The sequence below is a fragment of the Tursiops truncatus genome, chromosome 8, assembly GCF_011762595.2.
Source record: "Tursiops truncatus isolate mTurTru1 chromosome 8, mTurTru1.mat.Y, whole genome shotgun sequence".
In the NCBI taxonomy this organism is placed as follows: Eukaryota; Metazoa; Chordata; class Mammalia; order Artiodactyla; family Delphinidae; genus Tursiops; species Tursiops truncatus.
Genome location: NC_047041.1, coordinates 7,835,413 through 7,859,198, shown reverse-complemented (window position 1 = coordinate 7,859,198; position 23,786 = coordinate 7,835,413). Strand labels below are relative to the sequence as shown.

The following is a 23,786-nucleotide window of genomic DNA, read 5'->3' as shown; positions in this document are numbered from 1 at the left end:
TCCGGAGCCTGTGCTCCGCAACGGGAGAGGCCACAACAGGGAGAGGTCCGCGTTCCGCAAAAAAAACACCAAAAAACCCTATTTAAAAATGGGCAAAGGATTTGAAGACATTTCTTCAAACAAGATATATAAATGGCTAATAAACACATGAAGACATGCTCAATATCATAAGTCATCAGAGAAATGGAAATCAAAACCACAGTGAGAAACCACTTCACATCCTCTAGGAGGCCCATAGTCAGAAAGATAGGTAATAACAAGTGTTGGTGAGAAATTGGGTGTGTAAAATGGTGCAACCCCTTTGGAAAATAGGCTGGCAGTTCTACAAAGTGTTGAGCAGAGTTAACACTTGACCTGTAGTTACCATGTGACCCAGCAATTCTACTCCTAGTTACATACCCAAGAGAAATGAAAACATACACCCACACAAAAACTTATACATGAATGTTCATAGCAGCATGATTCATACGAAAAAGGGGAAACGATCATCAACAAATGAATGGATACACAAAATTCGGCATACTTATACGATGGAGTATTATTCAGCAATTAAAAGAAGTGAAATACTGACATGTTACAACAAGATGAATCTTGAAAACATGCTGAGTAGAAGAGGCACAGAAGATCATATATTGCATCATTCTATGTATATCAAGTATCAAAAATAGGCAAATCTATAGAGGCAGAAATAGGAGAGTGGCTGGCTCTGGCTGAGCGGGAATGGGGAGTGACTGCTAAATGGATATCGGGTTTCTTTTCACGAGGATGAAAATATTCTAAAATTAGACTGGGGTGATAGTTGTCCAACTCTAGGAATATACAAAAACCATTGAATTTTACACTTTAAATGGATGAATTTTATATAAAGCATGTGAATTTTACCTCAATAAAAATGGCAAATTTAACCTGCTTTAATCTAACATTACATTAATTGGGCGCTTGCCGTGTCAGGAACTCTTCTGGGAACTTAACATGAATTATTTCAATTAATCCTTAAAATATCTGTGTCATAGAGGTACTATTATCATACCCATTTTGAAGGTGCATGAACTGAGGCTCTGATAAGTTAAATAAATTATCCATGGTCGTACCAAATAAATATCAGAGCCGTTTGAACCCAGAGCCCATCTGGCTCCAGAGCCTGAGAGCTACCACAGACCTAGGGCTGCCTCTCTGTTCAGTAGCCACTTTACAAGTGTTTACAGATATAGGGCTTGGGGGCCAGACACAAAGATGAAAGCCCTGGTGCCTGCCCCCGGGAAGCTCACAGGCTGGGAGAAGGCAGATGTGATTACAGGTAATGGTTAGGATGCGCTGTAGTAAGTGTGGAACGATGAAGATGGGCACACCTTGCGGTGCTCTGGGGACACGGGGTGACTGCCACCCTCCGCTCCTCCCTCTTGGATGTGTGGATGTGTAACAGCACTGACATAGGACTGGGACGGCCACCCCAAACCTCTTCCTCCCCCTTTTATTGTCAACCCACCTCATCTACCCCACCACTCAGACAGGCTCCCTGGGAGGCACCCTAGACGCTCCCCCTACCCCACCCATGTCAACCCCTAATCAGCTCTACCCATGCTCCTTCCCAGCTGTATCTTGAGCCTGTTTACTGCGCGCCCAGGGCCCCACTCTCGTGCAGCCACCGTCACTTGTCAGCTGGGCCATGGCGTGGGCCTCTTCACCAGTCTCCCCGCTCCTAGTCTGGCTCCCACAAGACAGTCTGCACACACCCACTGAGGAGTCCACAGTGCGAGCAGCGGCGGGTCAAGAGCCCCACAGGTGTGAAGAGGGGCAATGAGGTGAGCTGGGGGGAGTGTTAAAGGGAGGTGATATGAAAAGTGGTGATATGAAAAGTGATATGAAGTGTGGACTTGTGGTGTGTGGGGAGTACACACGTGTATAGACTGACGTGGGCTGGAAGGCATGGGGTACCTGTGTATTTAGGACATGTTTACTGTAACTGTGAACACACAGCATAGAAAATTCCCCCAAAAGAAGATTCACCCTACTGTGTGATCACCCCTGATTAAAACCCCAGGGATTTAATCTACGCTGTGGATCGTAGCACGTAAGAGTGTACCACGTGGTGTTCGAGAGAGGAAGTGAACAGAAATATCTCAAGACTGCTGGTCCAAGAGGAGCCTAAGGCCCCAGCTGATGGAGGCATCTGTACAGACAGCCACCAAGGAGACAGGCGAAGGGGTCCCTATATAGGACATGGAGAGATGACTCAGGGAACTGGGGGTACAGAGGGGAAACGAAGTTGTATAGTAAGGAATTTGCCTGGCTTTTGTCCCTGGCTTTTGTCCCCGGCTCCTGGAAGGAAGCCTCTAAATCCTTGGAATGATAGGAATGTCTTCGTTACTCACGGTGGGTCCCTGACAATTTGTGTAACCCGTGGAGAGTGTCAGGGTGGAGGCCATGTCAATAGACCAACCTTGTGATTAGAGGGTTCGGGCTTCGGGATGGAAAGGGGAGTTGGATTGAGTTCAATTACTAGCGGCCAGTGATGTAATCAATCAAGCCTACATGACGACACCCCAGTAAAAACTCCAGGCACTGAAGCTACATGACCTTTATGGTTGGCAATACACATCCGTGTGCCAGGAGGGCGATGCGTCCTGACTCCCCCGGGAGAGGCCATGGTAGCTTCCTATTTCAAACCCTCCCAGACTTTGCTCCATGAGTCTCTTCTTTTGGCTGGTCCTGATTTGTATTCTTTTACTGCTGTAATAAGCCTGTAATAGTAAGTATAGCACTTTCCTGAGTTCTGGGAGTCATGCTAGAGGATTATCGAGCCTGAGGAGGCAGCAGGAACCCCTGAATTTTTAGCTATTTGGTGATGGGGTTGAGGACATGCTACCCCAAAATCTGGCACCTTGAATATTTTACGTTGAAGAAGTTTGAGAAAACAGCAGAAGCAGGAAACTCGATTTGACCTCCTCCTCTCCTTGCCCTTCTTCCCTGAAACAGGTCATAAACCGTCATGTGAGAGGTGCCCTCCCCATACCTGGAGAAAAGGAGTGTCCGTATCTCCAAAGACTGAGTCGCCAAGAAGAATCCTAACTAACAGGCCTTGTGAAGCTGCCCCAGTTGCTACAATTACTTCCTCCTCCCCCAACCCATCGCATTCCTCCCTGACGGGCCACTCTTCATCGAAGCTGGCGTGAAAATACACAGGTATTTTTCTGGGTCCGTTTCTCTGGGTCTTCATTTCTTTATGAAAACTCTCATGCCACGTAAAACTTGTAGCAAATAAATGTGTATGCTTTTCTCCTGTTAATCTGTCAGTTCAATTTTTAGACCCAGCCAGGGACCCTAAGAGGGCCGTGGAAAGCTCATTCCTCCCCTTGATGAGTCGGAAGTGCGGTGGCCTGGGAACCCCCGAGCTTGCAGGTGGTGTCTGGACAGAAGTCCTGTGCAGCACTGTGCCCTTAACCTGTGGAGTCTGGCCTCACTCTGGGCAGGTGGTGTGGGAAGTACACTGCGCTGTCCGTCCCACTGGGGGAAGAGGTGTCTGCACCCACAGGGCATGCTCCGCACAAGCACAGACAGAAGGCCGTGTCTGTATATCCTACTGGGAGCTCTAGCTAAAAGTGGCCCAGAGAGCCAAGGGCAGCCGATTGAGAAAACATGGGGGTGTGTTTTGTGGTGTTCTGTCGTAGTTACGCCAGCCCTCCACTGTCCAAAGCCCAGGGACCCAGGATGGTCCCAGCACACCCTGAGCTTGGTTTCTGTGGGAACGAGCAGGTTGCCTGTGACCCTACTTCTTACCGGCTCTGCCACTCCACCTTCCCCCTCTATCCCCTCGTGGTTGAAGGCTGGGGAAGTTGACGCTGGTGCCCGGGGAAGTAGGATGTAAGTGCATATTCAGAGAAGGGGTTTAGAGGGAAGGAGAGTAGACTTGGTGACTAACTGGATTTGGGGGCAGGTGTGAGAGAGGAGTTGAGGGTGATTCCCAGGACAGTGGTGATACCATTTAACTAAAGCAAGAGCAGGAGAGGACGACCAGGTCTGGAGAGAGAAGACGAGCGGTGTGAGCACGATCTGGGGGGCCGGTACAGAATCTCAAGGGGTGATGCCCACGGGCAAATGGATATAGAGATCAGGAGCTCACAGGAGAGACCAAGGTCAGAGAGAGATTAGAGGCAGCAGCATACAGGCAGAGGTTTCCAAAGCCACTCCAGCTCTGCTGCCAGGTCACCTGGGTGAGAAACTGGATGCAGACAGAGCCCTGAGGCTGGAGCCTTCAAGGAGCCTGGAAGGAAATCAAGTGAGGACATGCGAGAGGAGTTCACGGAATCAAAGCGAGCAAGGAGGCAGAGCAGGAGAGATGGGTTCTAAATGTAAGACAAGGTACAGTGTGATGATTGAGGAGAGTACCTTGCCGGCTCAGGCTGGGGGGTGCCCAGCCTGGAAAAAACCTAGCTGGCGAGCAGCAGGCGGGTAGCGGCTCCCTGCAGCAGGGAGTGCTGGGGTGAGTCTGCCCTACAGCCCCCTAAGCAAAGCAGCTGGCTCTTCCCAGAGGCTCACAGTGGGCATTTGTGGGGAAGCTAAAAATAAAAGCCCAGATGGGCAAGGGACAGTTTTTCATTATAAGCCTTTTAGTTCTTGATTTTTAAAAAAATCATGTGCATGTAGAACTTTAATAAAAAGAATGAAAAACTACTTTCTTATTAATTATATGATTTAATACCAAATCCAATCTTTTCACTGGCTCTAACCAATGTTTCATTTTAGGCATGTTCCAGCCTCCCTTGGATGTAGCCCACTTTCCCAGGCCACGCCAACCTGGGATAAAAGTTCTCTTAGATTATCCTGGATAACTGCTATACCCAGCAAGACTAAGAAAACACAGACAGGTAAGGGGAGAGCACTGTCACTCCGCGCCCTGCCCTAGCCGCCCAGCAGTCGGGAATGTCGCGAGCAGACTGCTGCAGGCTGGTGCTGTCTCACCTCTTCCAGCCGACACCTGCAGCCCAGGCTGCCCTACATCTGGACTGCCTGGTCCCTTTGGGGGCGGTTCCCAGGTTCCTGGGGTTTCTCCAAACACTCACAAAACCAGGGGTCTTCTTCAATTGCCTCCCCAATTCAAAGTCAATTATCAGTATTTTCTAAGTGTCACATTCTTGTACCTTTATCTCGAGGAGCATGGTTTACTAGAAATAGAAACAACAGCCAACAGTTTTAGGCCTTACAGAAACAAATACAGTAAGTCCCCTACATACAAACCTTCAAGTTGCGAACTTACAAAGATGCGAACGTGCGTCTGCATGTCCAATCACGTAAGTTAGTTCACATGTCTGGCGTACACTGTCACATGCCTGCATCCTCTGTAAGTGGTTGTGCTTCTGTGTACTTTACTGTATAGTACTGTATAAAGTACAGTAGTACAGTGTCTTTATTTCAAGCTCAAGATGTCTGGAAGCAAGAGTAAAAGCAGTAGTGATGTAGCTGGTACTGCAGCTTGCCCTCCGTCTCCTGTTGCTGACGATCCTTCAGCTCTACCATCTCCCACCTCCTCTCCCTCCTCCAGTCAGTAACTCTTCTTGCCTCTTCACTCGATGCCAGCCCCTGGATGCCAGCTGTTGTACTGTACTACTGTACTTTTCAAGGTACTGTACTGTAAGATTTAAAATGTTTATTTTTTGTTTGTTATGTATTATTTGTGTGAAAAGTGTTTTAAACCTATTACAGTACAGTACTATATAGCCAACTGTGTCAGTTGGGTACCTAGGCTAACTTTGTTGGACTTACGAACAAATTGGACTTACAAACATGCTCTCAGAACGGAATTCGTTCGTATGTAGGGGACTTACTGGACAGTTATTTCATCTGTGCTTTTAAAGTTCAATCCATCATGCATGGTAAAAGGCATCAGGGAAACAGGAAAGTGGGTTTTTAGAAAGCTGTATTATCAACACAGAGAGAACACCTAACGACTGTTCCTGGGGCTTCTCCCCAACTGTGCTGTCACTCCGGGTTTTCTCAGCTCAGCCAAAGTAACATGAGGTGTATTTGTTTGCAAGATGGTACTGTTGCAAGAAATAAGATGGGAGTTAGCTGGGTGGCCGGGATAACTTCCTCCCACGGGGTGCTCAGCTCAGCATCTCCCTCCTGAGACCCAAGGATAGGCTTGCTTCCAAAACAAAGGAGATTCAAAACACCAGCAGACCCCTCACAACCACATATTTACAGATTAATCAAAGCCATCCCCTAGTCTAGAAAGGACAGATGCTACATGGAGCTAAAATGCCAACTACTGATCCAGAACTGTCAAGATGATCCCTTTCCCCAAACTTCTACACCATTCTTTTTTTTTTTTTGCGGTACGCGGGCCTCTCACTGTTGTGGCCTCTCCCGTTGCGGAGCACAGGCTCCGGACGCGCAGGCTCAGCGGCCATGGCTCACGGGCCCAGCCGCTCCGTGGCATGTGGGATCTTCCCGGACTGGGGCACAGACCCGTATCCCCTGCATTGGCTGGCGGACTCTCAACCACTGTGCCACCAGGGAAGCCCTACACCATTCTTTAGATTGCAAACAGGCAGCCTGCAGACCAAATCCAACCTACAAATATGTCCTGCTTGGCTATCCAAGTGTCTTTTTAAAAATTCTGATTTAGTTAGCAATATACTGGGAGATTTCACATAAATATCTGGGGTTCCTGACTCTCTGAAAAAAGTTAGGACTTCCCTGGTGGTCCAGTGGTTAAGACTCTGCACTCCCAATGCAGTGGGCCCGGATTTGATCCCTGGTCAGGGAACTAGATCCCACATACCACAACTAAGAGTTCACATGCCACAGCTAAAGATCCTGCATGCCATAACAAAGATCCCGCGTGCCGCAACTAAGACCTGGTAGAGCCAAATAAATAAATAAATAATTTAAAAAGTTAGAAAATCTGTTCCCACAGAGCAACCCTCAGCTGGAGCTAACAACTGCCCTCTTTAGACAGGTGGGTGCTCCCCACCATGGCCTTACACCCTGCTTGCTCCCTGCCTGCCATTTACACCTGCTTTGCTTGCTCACTGAACACCCCTTCGCAGGCTCCACAGTCACTAGCACAGTAAGGGGCCCGAGCGGAGGCTGAAGGGAATCCTTGTAGTCTATGATCGCTGGCTACAAAATCTGAGACTGAACAAATAAAGCAGGAAGGCTTTGCTGATAGATCCTGCAGCTCCACGAGGACAGCAGAAGCTGCTTCTGAATCTCTATGAGCTAAACCACCATTATGTTCTCTCCAACCACAGGAACTTTCCTGACAGACCAAGAGCTTTATTGTTGGGTAAAAACAGTTCCTGATCACAGATTCTGTGCTTTAGTTCTCCTGGTCCTGAGCTCTCTTCCACTCTGAAGCAGGGAGACTGCCTGCTGGCTTTTCCAGCATGTGGCCAGAGTGTCGACAGACAGACACTAGTCCCCAGTGAGAGCCCTGAAGCAGCTGTTTCTTCAACTCATCACACCTGGCTCTTCTGGAGTCTGTCCCAAGTGAGAAGTTAGCAGAGTCCCTTAAACAGAGAGAAGAATTCAGGGCAAACTGCCCAACTGTCTTCACTGTGCTCCTGAGTGTGTGGCTTCCTTGTCCCCATTTTGATCCCGACTCGGCATCTTTAAGCCCAGACGGCGCAGGGTATGGACAAAATATCGAGGAGGCTTGCAGACCAAGTTGAGTTCCTCCTTCCCGGCCTGCAGGGCAGGCAGAGTCAGCTGGCAGGCATGCAGGTGAAGGGGGATGTGACGGGCCTTGGACTGCCGCAGCCCCAGCTTCTTCAGGATGCAGGCGGACAGCTTCTGTGCAGAGGAAAGAGCTCGTGAGCGCAAGGCCAACAGCTCCAGTGTGCGGGGGCAGAAGACCTCCACTCACGGGGCCCCCTCACTAACTCCCGGAAGACACAGTGATGGACAGCCTGCTTCGGGGCCATTTCTAGGAAGGGTTCAGAGCCCATGTACGAGAAAACCCACCACACCAGGGAAGCTCTCCTTGGCCAATTCTCTGGCTTTCCAAGAGAATGGGCTGTAACAGCAAAAAACAAAGTTCCCACCAAGGCTCTTTCGCTGTAGCGTGAAAGCCTGCTTTGAGCCTTCAGAAAGTCTCCTAACTGCTTCTCAATTTCTCCAGAAGCTAGATAACTAGCATGGTACTGTGTCGGAAGACAATCAACACATCTTTGCCGTGACTCACTTCAGGGACTTAACAAGGGGAAAGCATAAGTTCTCCCCCTTATTCCGCTGCGTATTGGGTCAAACGTATATTACCTGGGGGGCCAGCCTGTTCCAGTCTGAGTACTTGTGGTCACCAAGGATCGGGCAATCCAATCCAAAAGACAGGTGAACTCGAAGCTGATGTTTTATTCCTTTAAACAAAGAGAGGGAGGAAACTTAGGAGTAGCTATTGAAACAATACCACTGGTGGCATCTGCTTCTAACCATATTAAACCAAAGGACAGTAAAACGGGCAAAGCCCCAACTACAATAAGGTATAAAGAATAATATAACAAACAATAGGCTATTAGGAAATAAACATTACAAATGCTGTTAAGCCTCTAAGTACCCCTCGCCACCACAGTTCCCTTTCCACCACAGATAACCACTGCTATCAACTTGGTGTCTATCATTGCCATGCTTTTTTTTTTAATAATTGTGTTGTATAACACTAAATAGTATTGCTTTGTACATTTATTTTTTTTACTGTGGCAAAATATACATAAAATTTACCATTTTAATCCTTTCTTTTAATATAAATTTATTTATTTATTTTTGGCTACATTGGGTCTTCGTTGCTTCGTTGGGTCTTCTTTCTCTAGTTGCGGCGAGCAGGGGCCACTCTTCGTTGCGGTGCACGGGCTTCTCATTGCGGAGGCTTCTCTCATTACGGAGCACGGGCTCTAGGCGTGTGGGCTTCAGTAGCTGTGGCTCGCAGGTTCAGGAGTTGTGGCTCGCAGGCTCTAGAGCACAGGCTCAGTAGTTGTGGCGCATGGGCTTAGTTGCTCTGCGGCATGTGGGATCTTCCCGGACCAGGGATTGAACCTGTGTCCCCTGCATTGGCAGGCAGATTCTTAACCAATGCACCACCAGGGAAGTCCCATTTTAATTGTTTTTAAGAGTACAGTTCGGTGGCACTGAGTACATTCACACTGTTGTGCAATCACTACTACAGTCCCTCTCCAGAACTTTTCCATTGCCCCCAACTGAAACTCTGTACCCAGTTAACAATAACTCCCCGCCCCCTGCTCTCTCCAGCCCCTGGTAACCATTACTCTACTATCTGTCTCTATGAATTTGCCTACTCTAGGTATCTCATATAAATGGAATCATACAGTATGTGTCCTTTTGTGTTTCATTTAGCATAATGTCGTAACGTTTATCCATGCTGCAGTATGTGTCAGAATTTCCTTCCTTTCTAAGGTTGAATTACATTCCACTGCATGATGTACCACATTCTGTTTTTCCACTTATCTGTTGATGGACATGTAGGTTGTTCCTTTGGGCTACTGTGAATAGTGCTGCTATAAACACCAGTGTACAAATATCTCTTTGAATCCCTGTTTTCAATTCTTCTGCATATATACAGGAAGCAGAATTGCTGAATCATAGGGTAATCCTATGCTTCATTTTTTGAGGAATCAATTTGCAAATTTTTAAATAAACGTAAGCAAATCATTTATTTATTTATTATTTTTTGAAGGGAAGAATTGATTTATTCTATCATTTTAACTGAGTATTTCTCACCCACCCAGGAAACTGATTAAGAGTAGGAGTCTGCCTAAAGCAAACTATTTGTATCCTTCTGCTACCTACTGTTTTTTTTGTTTGTTTGTTTGTTTTTGTGGTACTCGGGCCTCTCACTGCTGTGGCCTCTCCCGTTGCAGAGCACAGGCTCCGGATGTGCAGGCTCAGCGGCCATGGCTCACGGGCCCAGCCGCTCCGCGCCACACGGGATCTTCCCGGACCAGGGCACGAACCCACGTCCCCTGTATCGGCAGGCGGACTCTCAACCACTGCGCCACCAGGGAAGCCCCTACCTACTGTTTTTAACAATCATCCCTATGGAAGCTCCCAGCCTCAGATCAGCACTGGAAGCACACTCTGGTGCAATCCCAGAGCCCCCATAATACCAGCTGCTCAGGGGAGGGGCGGAGCCTGGCACAAGGCCCTGGGTGAAGCTGAGGGGCAGTGGGGCTTCTCCACCCACTGCAGAACACTGGCACCCTCACCGGTAACAGGCTGGAGCTCCAAGAGGGCGGAGGAGAGGGTGCTGCTCAGCACCCGGTACTGAGTCACAGCCAGGTGTGCGTTCCTGCTGGTCCGTACCCTCACCATCTTCCCATTGTCCATGCAGTAGCTCGGGGACAGCGTCATCTGGAGCCAAAGAAATCAGGACACAATTTCGAAGAAAGAGCAGCAAACCCATCCCTCTGGAGGCGCTCACCCACCTTGTGGTGTCGTTCCTGGCCCTGCACCTCCTTCTCAATGATGGGAATGTCCACGACTCCCGCTGAGGGCACCGGGACGCGCATCGTGATGGCCCTGAGGGGACACACACAGACCCTTGCTTAAGCCACAAAGGTGAGTGAGGCTCTCCTTGCATCAGCTACTTAGAGGTTTTAACTCTGGACCTCCTGCACTACTGCAGTCAGTTCTTAAGATCAGAGGGTCCCAAATGATCTCTTGGTATAGTGCTTAGCCTGAGAGTTTGACACTATCCTTATACACCTATCTTTTTTACAACTAAACTAATATGTGCTGATTGTAGAATATTTGGGGAAAAAACAGAAAAACAAGAAAAAAATTGTATTAATAACACGGTCACTCATCCAGCCTTTAAAAATGAGTATGTACAGCTTAAAGTAAAACTAGGGTAATACAGTTTTGTATCCTGTTTTTCTTTTTTAAATAATAAAAGATGGTAAGTTCGAACTACATATGGAATAAATGAATAAATGAATGAATTGAGTGAAAATTTCACAGGACCGCTCCTGCCTATTTGCCAGGTCAATAAAACAGAGGAGCTGTGCTCAGAAAAGTCACAGGAATCCCAACCATAGCTCAGTAAGTCCCTCTTGTTGGAGGTTTCCCTCCATCACACCACAGACAGGCAGAAGACTCTTTAATCTGTCCTTACGTCCATGCCTCTTCCAGTCAGTCAATCAGCTCTCCTGGGTACCTGGTGGCCTAACACAGAATCACTGGCCCAGGAGTCACAGGCCCAGATATAACATTGCACACCCTGGACACCCCACTGCAGATTGGTAGCAGTTTAGGCTGCTATCTGATACATTTTATCATACCTACACTGAGTTGTAACTATGAGTTGACCCTTTCTAATGACCTAACACTACTGCTGTTGTCTGACATTTTACCAAAGGAATGAAATCATGTATACTCATATAATTAATTTTTAATAATTTTTATGTACAGCCATAATTAGGAACCACTATGCCACCAGACTCTAATATTCTAAGCATTAAACCTGTTTCCTATAATTTTTATATGCCCACACGTCTGAGTATAGTGCCTTCTATTACTAGGAGTTCCTGCTCTGTGAACAGATGAATAGATGGAAGGGTGCCTACACCACCTCGACCGCTATCGATGGGCTTCATACCAGTACTTCTTTGTCACCTGACGGGTTCTAAACAACTCTTGGACTTGATGCGCCACGTCTTTTTCCCAAGCCAACACCATTACGCCTGTAGTTTCCTTGTCCAGCCGATGGCACAGATGCAAGGGCTCTGCCTTGTGGCCGTGAAGCATCTTCGCCAGGACAGGCAGTACATCACTGATGCAAAGCCGGACCCCAGGGCCACCTACGAAGGAAAAAGCCAGAGGTTTGAGCGGCCAGGAAAAGATCTCACCAAAGACCTCTACCTGGGACAACAGTCCTTACTGGATTAACAGTAAATGCTTTCTAGAGCCTTATTACTGAATTGTGGTCCAGGGACTAGAAACATATCAGTCTGCCCAGGGAGCTCGCTAGAAAGGAATCTCAGGCCTCCAAGCCAGACTAATTAATCAAAATCTGCATTTTAACAAAAGGCCCAAGTGACTCATATGCATATTAAAGTTTAAAAAGCACCATCCTAGAGCATGTGGCTTTCTCCTCAGACCTATGTGTGTGTGTATATATATATAGTTAATCTACGTGTGTGTGTATATATATATAGTTAATCTACTTATGTACTCATACTAAAATTAGCAACCAAAATGATGAGATCTGATATTTCACTATATAAACAAAGGCTTGAGAATTTGCCAAGTAAACCCTAGTGAGAAATGCAAGACCATGAGGCCTTCCTGAGGCATTACAGAAGAGCTAAGAGGCTGGGCTTTGGGGTGAGACATTCCTGGGTTCCATTCTATGGACCCTCACAACTAGCCATTGACCTTGGACAGATTACGTACTCTTTCCAACTTTCAGTTTTCTCATCTATAAAATGTAAATATCTTGATAATAGTTATCTCTTGGGGAACGGAAAGGCAAGCTACTGGAAGCATCAAGAGAGGGAAAAAAACCATACAAAGCACTCGGCAATGTCTGATTTAATTCGTTGTTTTCATGTACAACCTTCTCCATACCTCCCCCCAAAACATTCATTCTTCTAGCTAAAATATGCCTATTCCCCCAGCAAAACCCTTTCCACAAATGCATTTTTTTCTATCAGTCTTTCCTGACTCACCCTAGCTGTCTCTGACTACATTTAACATTTATTCAAAAACATTAGGGTTTCCATTAAGTTGTAGGCACCCTGGGGTTTTGTTAGGTATACACCAACACACGTTATGTCCTCTTTCCCAGTTCTGATGGAAAATAATCTGAAGACAGGAACCACACAGCCTTTGTCCTTCTCTATAGCAATCCTCGGTGGAGGTCTGCACACAGCAAATTCCATAAATCACTGCTGGCTGCCAGATGTTTGGAAGGTGGGGACTGTCTTATTTATCTCTGCGTCCTTACTGGTTCCTCATAGAGGACAGTACCCCACAAAAGTTTAATTACTTTGAAAGCAACGCTTGAGAGAGCCCCCCGAGTAATGTTAGAGTTGCCCCTACGTGTAGCACAAAGCAGCAGCGGCCCGCCTCCCTTCCCCACATGCTGCTTACCATGCACAGGGAGACCGTAGGGCTTATTGATGACCACAAGGTCCTTGTCCTGGTGGATAAGTCCTCGGCTCAGCGCCTTAGCAAGCACGTTGGGGTGGACGCGCTGCAGCTGCTCTGTGAACCGCAGTAGTTCTTGCACTCTCCTTTGAACAGGGTTTGTGGGCACCTGCGGGGAGAGAAGGAGCGACGGTAAATGCCTGGTGGGGAGGACTTTCAGTAAGTCTGGGTGAGAATTTGGGAAGGGAATGCCTGTATTTTTGCATTAGACTCGCCCCGTCCCCGAGTAATTTGAGCGCAGGGGTGGGTGTGTCTCGCCTGCACCCACGTAGCGCTTAGGGCCGGGGTCGGCAGGAGCCAGAGACCCACCCCACAGGAAGATACCGCACCCTTCTGACCTCTCCCCTCCGCTTTCTCCCCATTCTCCCACCACTAGTCCTCGACATTGATTACTTGACATGTGTCAGAGGACCCTCCCACCTCCCTCCCGGCCTGGGAAACCAGTGAGCGCACTGCCTCTTGGGAGTTGTGGTCTTTCTGGGCTCACCGGCTTCTTCGTCTTTTGTTCCTGTTTCTGGGCTCGAAGCCTCTCCGCTAATCGCTGGGCATCCAGGGGCCGAGAGGCAGCAGCAGTGGAACAAAGTGGCTTTGAGACGAAAGTGAAGAGATCCCCCAGACGCTGCCAGGAACCCCGGACCCAGACGCCAAGCGCACTACAGCTAGGAGCCGCCATCTTGCCGAGCTAAGCCCACGCGCAGAAGACGGACTAGAGCGAGGAGTGAGTAGGTGGGCCCTGAGGGTCACGTGGGGCGGGCGGGGCGGGGTCCCGGGCGAGTCACGTGGGGGCGAGGCGCGCTAAGTGCGGCTGCGTTGGCCGGTAGCTGCAACTGGAGCGGTTGTGTTCGGAGGAGACGCGGTGAGTGTGTGGAGAAGCCGGGTTGGGGCTGGGAAATGCCGGTGCCTCAACGCTTTAACGTTTCCGCGTCCCCAGCGCTTCCGTTCTCGGAGGTCCCTATCTTGGGAAACCGTTTCTCCCTTTAAGAGACGACCCCACTCAAAACCGCCTCCCCGCCCCCGGGAGAAGCGTGCCCCATGAACATTCGCCCCAGAGCCGTCTGAGGCGCCCACCTCGTCCGTTTTGGCAGCCACGTCCCGGGTGCTCGGTCAATCCCTCGAGGGACGCCTCGCGTCCTTTTTTTTTTCCTTACCGCTCGACCTTCGGAGACGCGGGATCTCTGAAGCCTCTCCACCCCTCATCTCCTGATTCCCAACCTCTTTGTTTCACGTTGTAACTAGTCCTTCTCTCCCAGGGGTGATGGGGAGCCCTTCCGTTATCCACGGGTCCATATTTTCTTCCTAGGGAGCACCTTGAGTTTCTTCTGCCTTCTTCAAGAATTCATTTCGTGGCGTCTCCCCCGTCCCTCCCCCCACCGCTTCCAAAGAAAAGACAAAGTACAGAGCAGGAATCTTCCCTTCCCTTTTCCACTTCCTTCGTTTTCTCCATCCCTGGTTTGTAACTTGCTCCAGACCCTCTCCTTCTCTTACAAGGTGCAGCGTTGGGACTCCCATGCCCAAACTGCCAGGGACTTCACTAAGTCAAGACCCTGGGACTTCACTAAGGGGTGGCAAGGAAGAGGAACATCTGGTTGGGATAGTAATGTTAAAAGAACCTGGGGGGCTTCCCTGGTGGCGCAGTGGTTGGGAGTCCGCCTGCTGATGCAGGGGACACGGGTTCATGCCCTGGTCCAGGAAGATCCCACATGACACGGACCGGCTGGGCCCGTGAGCCATGGCCGCTGAGCCTGTGCGTCCGGAGCCTGTGCTCCGCAACGGGCGAGGCCACAACAGTGAGAGGCCCACGTGCCGCAAAAAAAAAAAAAGAACCTGGGAACAGACCTGCCATTTATGAAGAAGAAAGCTGATGCCGAGCCCTGACGAGATCTCAAGAAATTAACGGATCTGTGCTGACGACAGAGGAAACGGTTTTTAAGACTGCTTAGGATGGAGGCTGCCTGAGGAGTTAGAGGAGGTGGTGGAATTAAGTTTGCGTCCTACCCCTCTAAAAGGGATTGGCAGAAGGGAGCCCTGTAGAGCATGAGATAAAGTTGAACAGGTAAGTGGAGCTAGCCTACAGAAGACTTTAACTGGACGAAGGGTTTGAACTAGATGTGGTAAGTAGGGAGGAGTCTTTGAAGATGCTAGAGCAGGAGAGAGACTCCTTGAAAGTGGAATTCTGGAAATGAATCTGGCATTTGAATGCAGGACAGATTGAAAAGGAGAGGGCTTTGATAACTGGGAAATCAGCTAGGAAGCTGCAATCTGAGTGCTCAGTAGAAAGGCTGTGCTTCGTTCACTGGTTTTTTTTTTTTTTTTTTGCGGTACGCGGGCCTCTCACTGCTGTGGCCTCTCCCGTTGTGGGGCACAGGCTCCGGACGCGCGGGCTCAGCGGCCATGGCTCACGGGCCCAGCCGCTCCACGGCATGTGGGATCTTCCCGGACCGGGGCATGAACCCGTGTCCCCTGCATTGGCAGGCAGACTCTCAACCACTGCGCCACCAGGGAAGCCCCGTTCACTGGTCTTTTTCCCTACACTGTACTGTCCTTTGAGTGTGAATTGGTTTTGAGTTGTACAGGTCAAGATGTACTATTGACAGCTGCTGTTGAACTGTGAGTGCCTTAAGGACTCATTCATTTTTTTTATCCCCCGCATCTGGTACAGAGTAAATTCACAAATATCCCTTGTGGCTGAAGCACGTCAGAGGCATGGGTTAGGTGTGTCTGAACAGTTTGAATTATCTAATTTCTGTCCATTTTTGACCTAAAGATTGGAGGTAGGAGTACATGTATTTGTAAAGAGGGGGAAAGAAGACCTGTGTATGTTTCTGTAATAAGAGAGGTGGTCGGGGTATAAATGTGAAGAATTCGAAGGGAGATTGAGAAACAGCTTCTCTCCTACTGTTTTTTCCCCCTGCAAATTCCCAGGAAAGACACAGATCTAGAGAAGTTGAGAATTACTACCTTTTACTGATAATGTCCCAGACCCAGGTTCTAATTTCACTAAGCAGTCGCACATCACGTGTTACATAAGTATGTGAAGACTCCTTTCCAGGGACTCTGAAATTTGGACATCAGCACTTAAATTCGTATCGTTACATTAATTACAAGCCTGTTTTAGGTGTAGGACTTTTATGGTTTTGGGGGGGGGGCTGGGGAGCCTTTTTCTGCCTTAACCTGTCCTTAATGGCATTCAAGAAGTGACCCCTGTTCCTGCAGAATTGGCCTTCTGTGGCAGGAAACAAAATGAAGAACCAACTCAGATGTCATTGTCAGTGACACAGAGCTTGTGTTCTTGGGTTTCAGGTTAACCCAAGGCACACACTATAGTGCCTAGGCATAAAAACACTGGTCTCTTTTTTTCTGGAGAAGGAACTTTTAGGTTTTTCTTGTTGAAACTTTGTAAGAGAACTTTGAAGAATTCAGAGTTTTTGTTTGCTTGGTATCACAGTACAGCTTTAGCCAATGTGGGTACAGAAGTTTGGTTCCTTAATGTTTATCCTTTGAGTCTGGCCACTTGTTGATTTGAAATAGAGTTGCTCTCAGTACACAAGAATTTATGTAAAGATATATATTACCTCCTTTCTCTTCCTCATTCAGATAATCCTGTTTTAGATAGCGCATTTTTCCACTTCTGCACTAATCTCATACTCTCTTTTTGGTTGGGGACTCTTCTTATCTGGACTGTTTTCTCAGTATAAGGAGGGAAATTCTATTAGTGGTGTCTTCATTCTTACAGAGTACGAACGTGGCTTATCTACCTAGATCTTGATATATCATAATATGTGCCCCCCCATAACCATATAAAGAAGAACTTGATAATTTGTTTTTAAGGATATTTTCTAACCTGTGCAAGAACAACAAAGCCTTCTTTTTATTTCATAAATACAAACAGGGACTAATAAAAGAACTTGTGTCTAAATATCCCAAATTTAAGGTTAATTAGTGGCATGAGGTTAAATTCTGGTTCCTTGAACAGCGATTTGCTAGTTGCAGATTAACCAGCGATTCAGTTTCCCTGAGGAGCAGGAAGTACTTGGATATTGTTTTATGGTTTTAGAGAGATTCAAAGAAGCAATTAGCAGTTCTCTGGAGGTGCCCTGGAAAGAGCAGTTGCCGGCAGCTGGGAGATCTGGGGACTGGTCCCAGTTCAGCTGCTGTGAACTTGAGCGAGTAATTTGGGCTTCAGTTATTTGTCTTTTAAAAGAAGATCCTTACTAGCTCTAAGCTTCTATCAAGATTTTCCACTGACACGTAAGTGCTTCTCTTTCTTAACAAGTGGAATTTATTTCAGACTTACCTTGAGTACATTTAGCATTGGCACAGAGAACCAGGATTTTAATCCTGTCCCCACAATTTAACCTTATGCCACTGAGCTAACATTTATGTTTGGAGGTTACTTCATTGAGTGCTGCTGGAATACACCTTCAGATTTCCTAGGTGGGTTGTGGAAAGGAGTGCAGGTAGAAAAAAAATTAGAAAACAATGGTATTGACCTATACCATGTGTGTTCGTTCTTTTTTCCATGCCAGCATTTCAAAGAGATTCCATCGTACTGTTGCCCCTTGTTTCACTTTTTTTCAGCTTTTGAGCAATGTCAGGGCAGGTCTAGCTTTAACACTGCTTCCCAAACTTTTTTCATACTGTGACACACATGGAAATTATTGTTGTGTCACTGAGGAAAACTGGCGGTGACCCACAGAAGACAGCTGGCCTGTGATCTGTGGCTGTCCCATCCCCACCTGGCCATACACTGGCGAGGGGCTCCCTGTCCTGTGGCCCATGTGACCATTAGGAAGGTCAGCATTACACATTCAAAGTCTTTGTCCCAAACTCTGCCTAACTATCAAGAGGAACTGTATCACTAGTTAGTCTTTTTTTTTTTTTTAAACCAAAGCATGTTATATATTAATTATCCCTTGAAATGTAACCCATTTTTACCTGACCATATCTAGTTTGGGGGGTTAATTTCTTTTTTAAATTATTATTATTTAAGTTTCAGTTGTACAGCATTATAATTCAACATTTATACACGCTACAAAGTGATCACCGCCACAAGTCTAGTTACCATAATTATTTTTCTTAAGTCTGTGTCTAATCTGTTTTGCCCTTATGTACCTTTATGCTCTTGGCTAGTTTAATATTTAAAGACCATACTTGTCCTTAAAAAGTGGCCTTTTTTTAAAGTGTGTGAATGGTAGTTAACTGATAAAGGGCTGGGAAATGCTTTCGTCATGATGCTTTGACCTCATTAGATTATGGGCAGACTTGCTCTGCCTATTTTTAGAAGATAGGGAATTTCTTTTTTCTGGGGGGGGAATTTCTTTAAGTAGCTTATTTTATGTTTTCCATTATAAAAGTAATATAGAAAATGTGAAAATACAAAAAGTAGAGTGAGGGAAAATCATTCATATTTCTGTTTCCCAAATACTGTTAAAATAACATGGTTTTTCTCATCTTTTTCTCTTTTTTTTGTGCATTCTTTCTGAATTGTGGACATTTTCAAACGTTTACATGATAGAGAAAACTCTAATAAACCCCATGTACCCATGAGCCAGCTTCTGATACATCCAGCCAACACAGGGCCAGTCTTGTTCTACACCCCAAACTCCCAAATGGTTTTGAATCAAATCCCAGAAATAATCGTTTCATCTGTAAACACTTCAGTATGTATCTGTCAAAGATAAGAACTAGTTTTCAGCGTAACCTCAATACCATCATCACACCTTAAAAAATATATTCCTGGTATCACCAAGCAACCAGTCAGTGTACAGATTTTCCTGTTGGTCTCACTTTCTAACACTTCATTTGTTTGAATCATCAGGTTGAAAGAAGGGTCCACACATCATGTGTACACTTTTAATTAGACTAAAACCATATGGGCATTCAGAAGAGATAATGTGGACTGTAAACCTTGGAGATGCTAAGAGCTTGCACTTCAGAGTCATGTAGGCTGGGTTTCAGATCCAGCTCTGCCACTTGCTAGCTGTGTGACCTTGTGCAAGTTACTTAATCTCTCTCACTTTAGTTTTTTTTATCCTGTAAAATGGGAAGAATGTCTACCCTAAGACCACCATGAGGATCGAGTGAGTTAATGCTGGTTAAAGCTCTGTAGAGCCCCATACGTAGTTAATGCTCAATAAATACTAGCCCTGTCCAGCATCTAGTATAGCATCAGTGCATAGATTCGTGGAATAAAAATAGAGTAAGAGTCAAGAGCTATGGAATTTGGTTTCATTCTGCCATTTAGGGGAATCACTTCAAAGTTTTGTACCCTAAATTTCTCGTCCAAAAAGGGGGGTGGAGTAAACAACCTGATGATCGCTGAAATTCCAGTGCTTGCAGGAAATGAGTATTTTAGAAACAGCATGAGCTTCAAAAACAGACTGGGATTTGCATCATGCTTTGTTATTCACAAGCATTTAATCTTCTCAGCCTCAGTTTCTTCATATGTGCGGTGGAACCAATAATACCTACCTGATAAGATTGTTGTGATGAGCAGCAAGATAAGTATATCTGGTTCCTACTGTGTAGTAGGTACTCACATTATTAGTCAGCATTTTATGATTATAAAACAAGAATGTTACATTGGAGCATTTTCAACGTCTTAAAGAGCTATGTATTTTGTAGCATTTATATAAATGAAGATGACCAAGTATCTTATGGGAAAAGGAATATACACTGGAAGGGTGAACCTAGAAACTGTTTCCAGAACATGGACAATGGAAAATTGAGGGATTATTCAACCATGTTGATAAAAGAGGATATGAGGATCCCTAGAGAAATTCAAGAAGGTCTTTGCAACAGATAGTTGGTTAAGTTGAATAAACCTCTTTTCTGTAGCATTTGAAAATTTCATCAGTAAGTTAAAGATGTGGCTTTTTTTAATTGAAATATAGTTTGCATACAGTGGTATGTTAGTTTCAGGTGTGCTAACATGGTGATTTGATTATTTGCATACTTTATGAAATGATCACTGCATTAAGTCTAGTTACCCATCTGTCCCCATACAAAGTTATTAGAATATTATTGACCATATTCCTTATGCTGTATGTTACATCCCTGTGGCTTATTTATTTTATAACTCTTCGTACCCTTCACCTATTTCTCCCCCACCTCCACCTATTTCTCCCCCACCTCCAGCCCCCTTCCCCTCTGGCAACCACCTGTTCTCTGTATCTGTGAGTCTGTTTTCATTTTGTTTTGTTTTTTTAGATTGCACATGTAAGTGAGATCATATGGTATCTGTCTTTCTCTGATTTATTTACTTAGCATAATACTCTCTAGATCCATCCATGTTATCATAAGTGGCATGATTTCTTTTTTGTTATGGCTGAGTAATATTCCTGTGTGTGTGTGTGTGTGTGTGTGTATGTGTGTGTATCTTCTTTATCCATTCATCTATCGGTGGACACTTAGTTTGCTTCCGTATTTTGGCTATTGTAAATAATGCTGCAGTGAACACTGGTGTGCATGTGTCTTTTCGAATTCGTGTTTTTTTCTTTGGGTAAATACCCAGAAGTGAAATCACTGGATCATATGGCAATTCTGTTTTTAATTTTTTGAGGAACCTCTGTACAATATTCTGTAATAATAGATGCACCAGTCTACAATCCTACCAACAGTGCACGAGAGTTCCCTTTTCTCTCATTCTCACCATAAAGACACTTGCTACTTCTTGTCTTTTTGATGATAGCCGTTCTGACAGGTGTGAGATGGAATATCATTGTGGTTTTGATTTACATTTCCCTGATGATTAGTGATGTTGAGCATCTGTTCATGTGCCTGTTGTCCATTTGTATATCTTCTTGGAAGAATGTCTATTCAGGTCCTTTGCCCATTTTTTAATCAGGTTGTTTGGGTTTTTTTGACGTTGTGTTGTATGAATTCTTGGTATATTTTGGGTGTTAACCCCTTACCTGATGTTGTTTGCAAATGTCTTCTCCTATTCATAGGCTGCCTTTTGTTTTGTTGATAGTTTCCTTCACTGTGCAAAGGCTGTTTTTAGTTTGATGTACTGTAGTTCCATTTGTTTATTTTGCTTTTGTTTCCCTTGCCTGAGGAGACAGATCCAAAATAAATTGCTAAGACCAAAAGAGTGCACTGCCTATGTTTTCTCCTAGGAGCTTTTGGTTTCAGGTCTTACATTTAACTCTTTAATCCATTTTGAGTTTATTTTTGTATATGGCGTAAGAAAGTGGCCCACTTTCAGTCTTTTGCAGGTAGCGGTCCAGTTTTCCCCACACATTTATTGACAAGACTGTCTTTTCCCCATTGTGTATTCTTACCTTCTTTGTCATAGATTAATTGACCATATAAAAAGATGTGGATTGGGTGTGTGTGTGTGTGTATTAATTGTTAGTGATTGGAATATGCTGTGTTTGCTCTAATGATATTGTTGGTTTAATGAAAATGACTTACACTAGCTGTTATAAAGAGAGCTGCACTGTTAACTGACTCAGAAAACCAAATCCACTCTGAGTTTACTGACCCCAAAGTACTAGTCAGCATTTCCCCAACTTGCTTGATGATAAGAATCACCTGAGGTACGCTTAAAGCTACAGATCACTCCTCTAGAAATTTTGATTCCGTGAATGCTGAGTTAGGGCCCAGGAATCAGTCTCCCTCCCTCCCGCCCACCCAGCAGACACTCCTGTATTTATACCTCTGCCCAATGTCGTCCACCGTTGGTTGAGCCAGGTGATCCTGCGTTGCCGTTCCATGTGTGTAGGCTCACCTTTGCCTGGTTATTTCACTTACCTATGTTAATTTTTTTCCAAATGCACTAATGTATTAATCACATTCATAGCAGTAACATTATCTCTGGGCTCAAATGTATCACTTCCATTTTTTTATTGGAGCCCTGCATCACCTTCCTCCTCCCTTTGCTGCTTCCTGTCAGTATCATGCAGGAACTGACCTTTACTCTCCTCCTGGGCTGGCCCCCATGCCGTCCCATTTCTTGGCTCACATCTTACATCCTAAGAAGTATCTGAAAGACTTTATTTTGCCCACAAACTTGTTTGATAGTTTGGAAGTGTAATCGAGTCCCAGGTTAGAAATAATTTTCCCTCAGAGTTTTGAAGGCCTCGTTGTACTTCCCGGTATCTGTAAGTGCCCTGGAGGTGTGGTGGTTCACACCTTTTCTACGAAACCTTGCTTTGTTAGTTTGGTTTCTCTTCTCTCCCTCACTGGAAGTTTGAAGATACTCTCTCTATCCCTGGTGGTCTGGAGTTTCACGATGATGTGCCCTGGTGCAGGTATTCATCATTGACTATTCCGAGTGCTCCGTGGACCCTTTCATTCTGGAAATTCATGTCCTTCAATCCGGGGACATTTTCTTCTATGATTCCTGTGATTTTTCTCCCGATCTTTTCTTTTCCTTTGATCATTTTTCATAATATCCATTCTTGTCATATGGATATGACAGCTTTAATGAGAGCCCATTATAGTTTTCAGTTTCCTGCTCTCCACATTGGAGCAGGTTTGAGATCTATTGCCAGAATGAATGTGATAAGAACTTAGCGTTTCACCACAGCTCTCTAGACCCCACTAAGGCATGTCCACGGGGACCTGGAGGGTCCAGCCCTCTGCTCACTTCCGGTTCCATCACCCCAACTCGCCCACTGGCCTCAGTCACTAGAAATGCACTGCTTCTCTCTTTCTTCTGCTCTAGAAACATGCTCTGCTGCTCTTTGGGTGAATCCACAAGTACTTAGTATTTTAAAAAGTTAATTTTACTAAGACACTAAGGTAAATGAAGGAAGAAAAGTTAGGAAAAAAAAAAAAACCCGAAGGGGATTTACGTATAAGAAAACGTGTGGTGTAAAAGCAGGGGCAAACTCTTAAGAATACAGTTTTTTGAATTGATGTCAGCATGAAACCAGGATGCTTACACTTGCTCCAAGAGTTCCTCCTGAAAGCTGCTTTTCTTCACAGAACCAAATGGGATCGCTTGTTCTTTCTACTTCGTTGTACCCTAAACTTATTCCCGGGTGCCTACATGCAACCTGTTCGTTTTCTCAGAAAACAGAAGTGCCTTCCCCCACTCCCTCCGCCCCCATGCATTGTCCCCACCTCGGGGCCCAGGCCATCCAGCCCTCTTGTCTCTCCCTGTGACTCCTCAGTCTTGCATTGACCTCCTTCGCTCTTTATTAAAGTATGTTTTTAGGTCTCCCTAACCTGTTTTTCTCTCATCTATCTTTTTTTCTTAATTATTTTCACTGGCCACTTTTTAAGACTGATGCTGCCTGCTCTGCAGAGCAATGCTTTTAAAGCTGTTTCTTCTATCAGCCTAGTCTTTCTAGATCTGGTGGGCCTCTGTGGCAGATAATAACCTCTTTTTGGAGCTTTCAGGTTCTTGTTTCAGGTCTAAACAGTGCTTTCATCCCTCAGTTCATTTACAGATCAAAGAGAATATTTTTCAGTTAATTTTTTATTAGGAAGAAATCCAAATACCCTGAACGGAATATCAGCTAGTTTACAGTTACAAGCTTAGCCACTTTCCTACGTTCCCACTGGTCCATCATTCTCTTGTTCTTAAGGGATTACTGAGATTGATCCAGGGAAGGTACTTGCAAGAACTTTCCTAAAGTAGATGACAGTTCTTTCAAAATCAATAAATACTTGTG

The 23,786-nt window shown here is 45.7% G+C and overlaps 2 protein-coding genes and 1 long non-coding RNA gene across 6 annotated transcripts in view; 2 read left to right on the top strand and 1 right to left on the bottom strand.

Moving 5' to 3' along the window:
• Window positions 1–1,640: 1,640 nt before the first annotated feature.
• On the top strand, window positions 1,641–11,839 carry LOC109550942 (uncharacterized). The gene is made up of 5 exons (XR_002177639.3): window positions 1,641–1,802; window positions 2,977–3,183; window positions 4,744–4,865; window positions 10,343–10,569; window positions 11,532–11,839. It is a non-coding gene; the product is annotated as an uncharacterized lncRNA (long non-coding RNA).
• Window positions 7,258–13,871, bottom strand: RPUSD4 (RNA pseudouridine synthase D4). Its single transcript, XM_004324009.3, has 7 exons — window positions 13,649–13,871; window positions 13,105–13,270; window positions 11,609–11,810; window positions 10,437–10,530; window positions 10,218–10,362; window positions 8,260–8,357; window positions 7,258–7,794 (listed from the first exon to the last, which is right to left on the bottom strand). Exons 1-7 carry the CDS (start codon window positions 13,832–13,834, stop codon window positions 7,555–7,557), a joined length of 1,131 nt encoding a protein of 376 aa, XP_004324057.2. The 5' UTR covers window positions 13,835–13,871; the 3' UTR covers window positions 7,258–7,554.
• A 57-nt stretch (window positions 13,872–13,928) lies between these two features.
• The window catches only part of FAM118B (family with sequence similarity 118 member B), a 46,455-nt gene continuing 36,597 nt past the window's right edge, over window positions 13,929–23,786 (top strand). For 3 of the 4 annotated variants that reach the window (XM_019941665.3, XM_019941664.3, XM_019941663.3), the window contains exon 1: window positions 13,929–14,017. The gene's annotated coding sequence lies outside the window, so the exon portion shown is untranslated. Of the gene's footprint in view, window positions 14,018–15,194; window positions 15,215–23,786 lie in introns of those variants that run through there. The other variant, XM_073808002.1, reaches the window with a different exon arrangement.

What these genes read in the sequence shown, in the direction of transcription:
- RPUSD4 (XM_004324009.3), bottom strand. Translation starts at nt 13,834, where the DNA reads ATGGCGGCTCCTAGCTGTAGTGCGCTTGGCGTCTGGGTCCGGGGTTCC. An exon ending in AACAAAAGACGAAGAAGCCG is followed by an intron (nt 13,271 to 13,648) that starts GTGAGCCCAGAA and finishes CTCTCCCCGCAG; the next exon opens with GTGCCCACAAACCCTGTTCA. An exon ending in GGAGCTCCAGCCTGTTACCG is followed by an intron (nt 8,358 to 10,217) that starts GTGAGGGTGCCA and finishes CTTTGTTTAAAG; the next exon opens with GAATAAAACATCAGCTTCGA.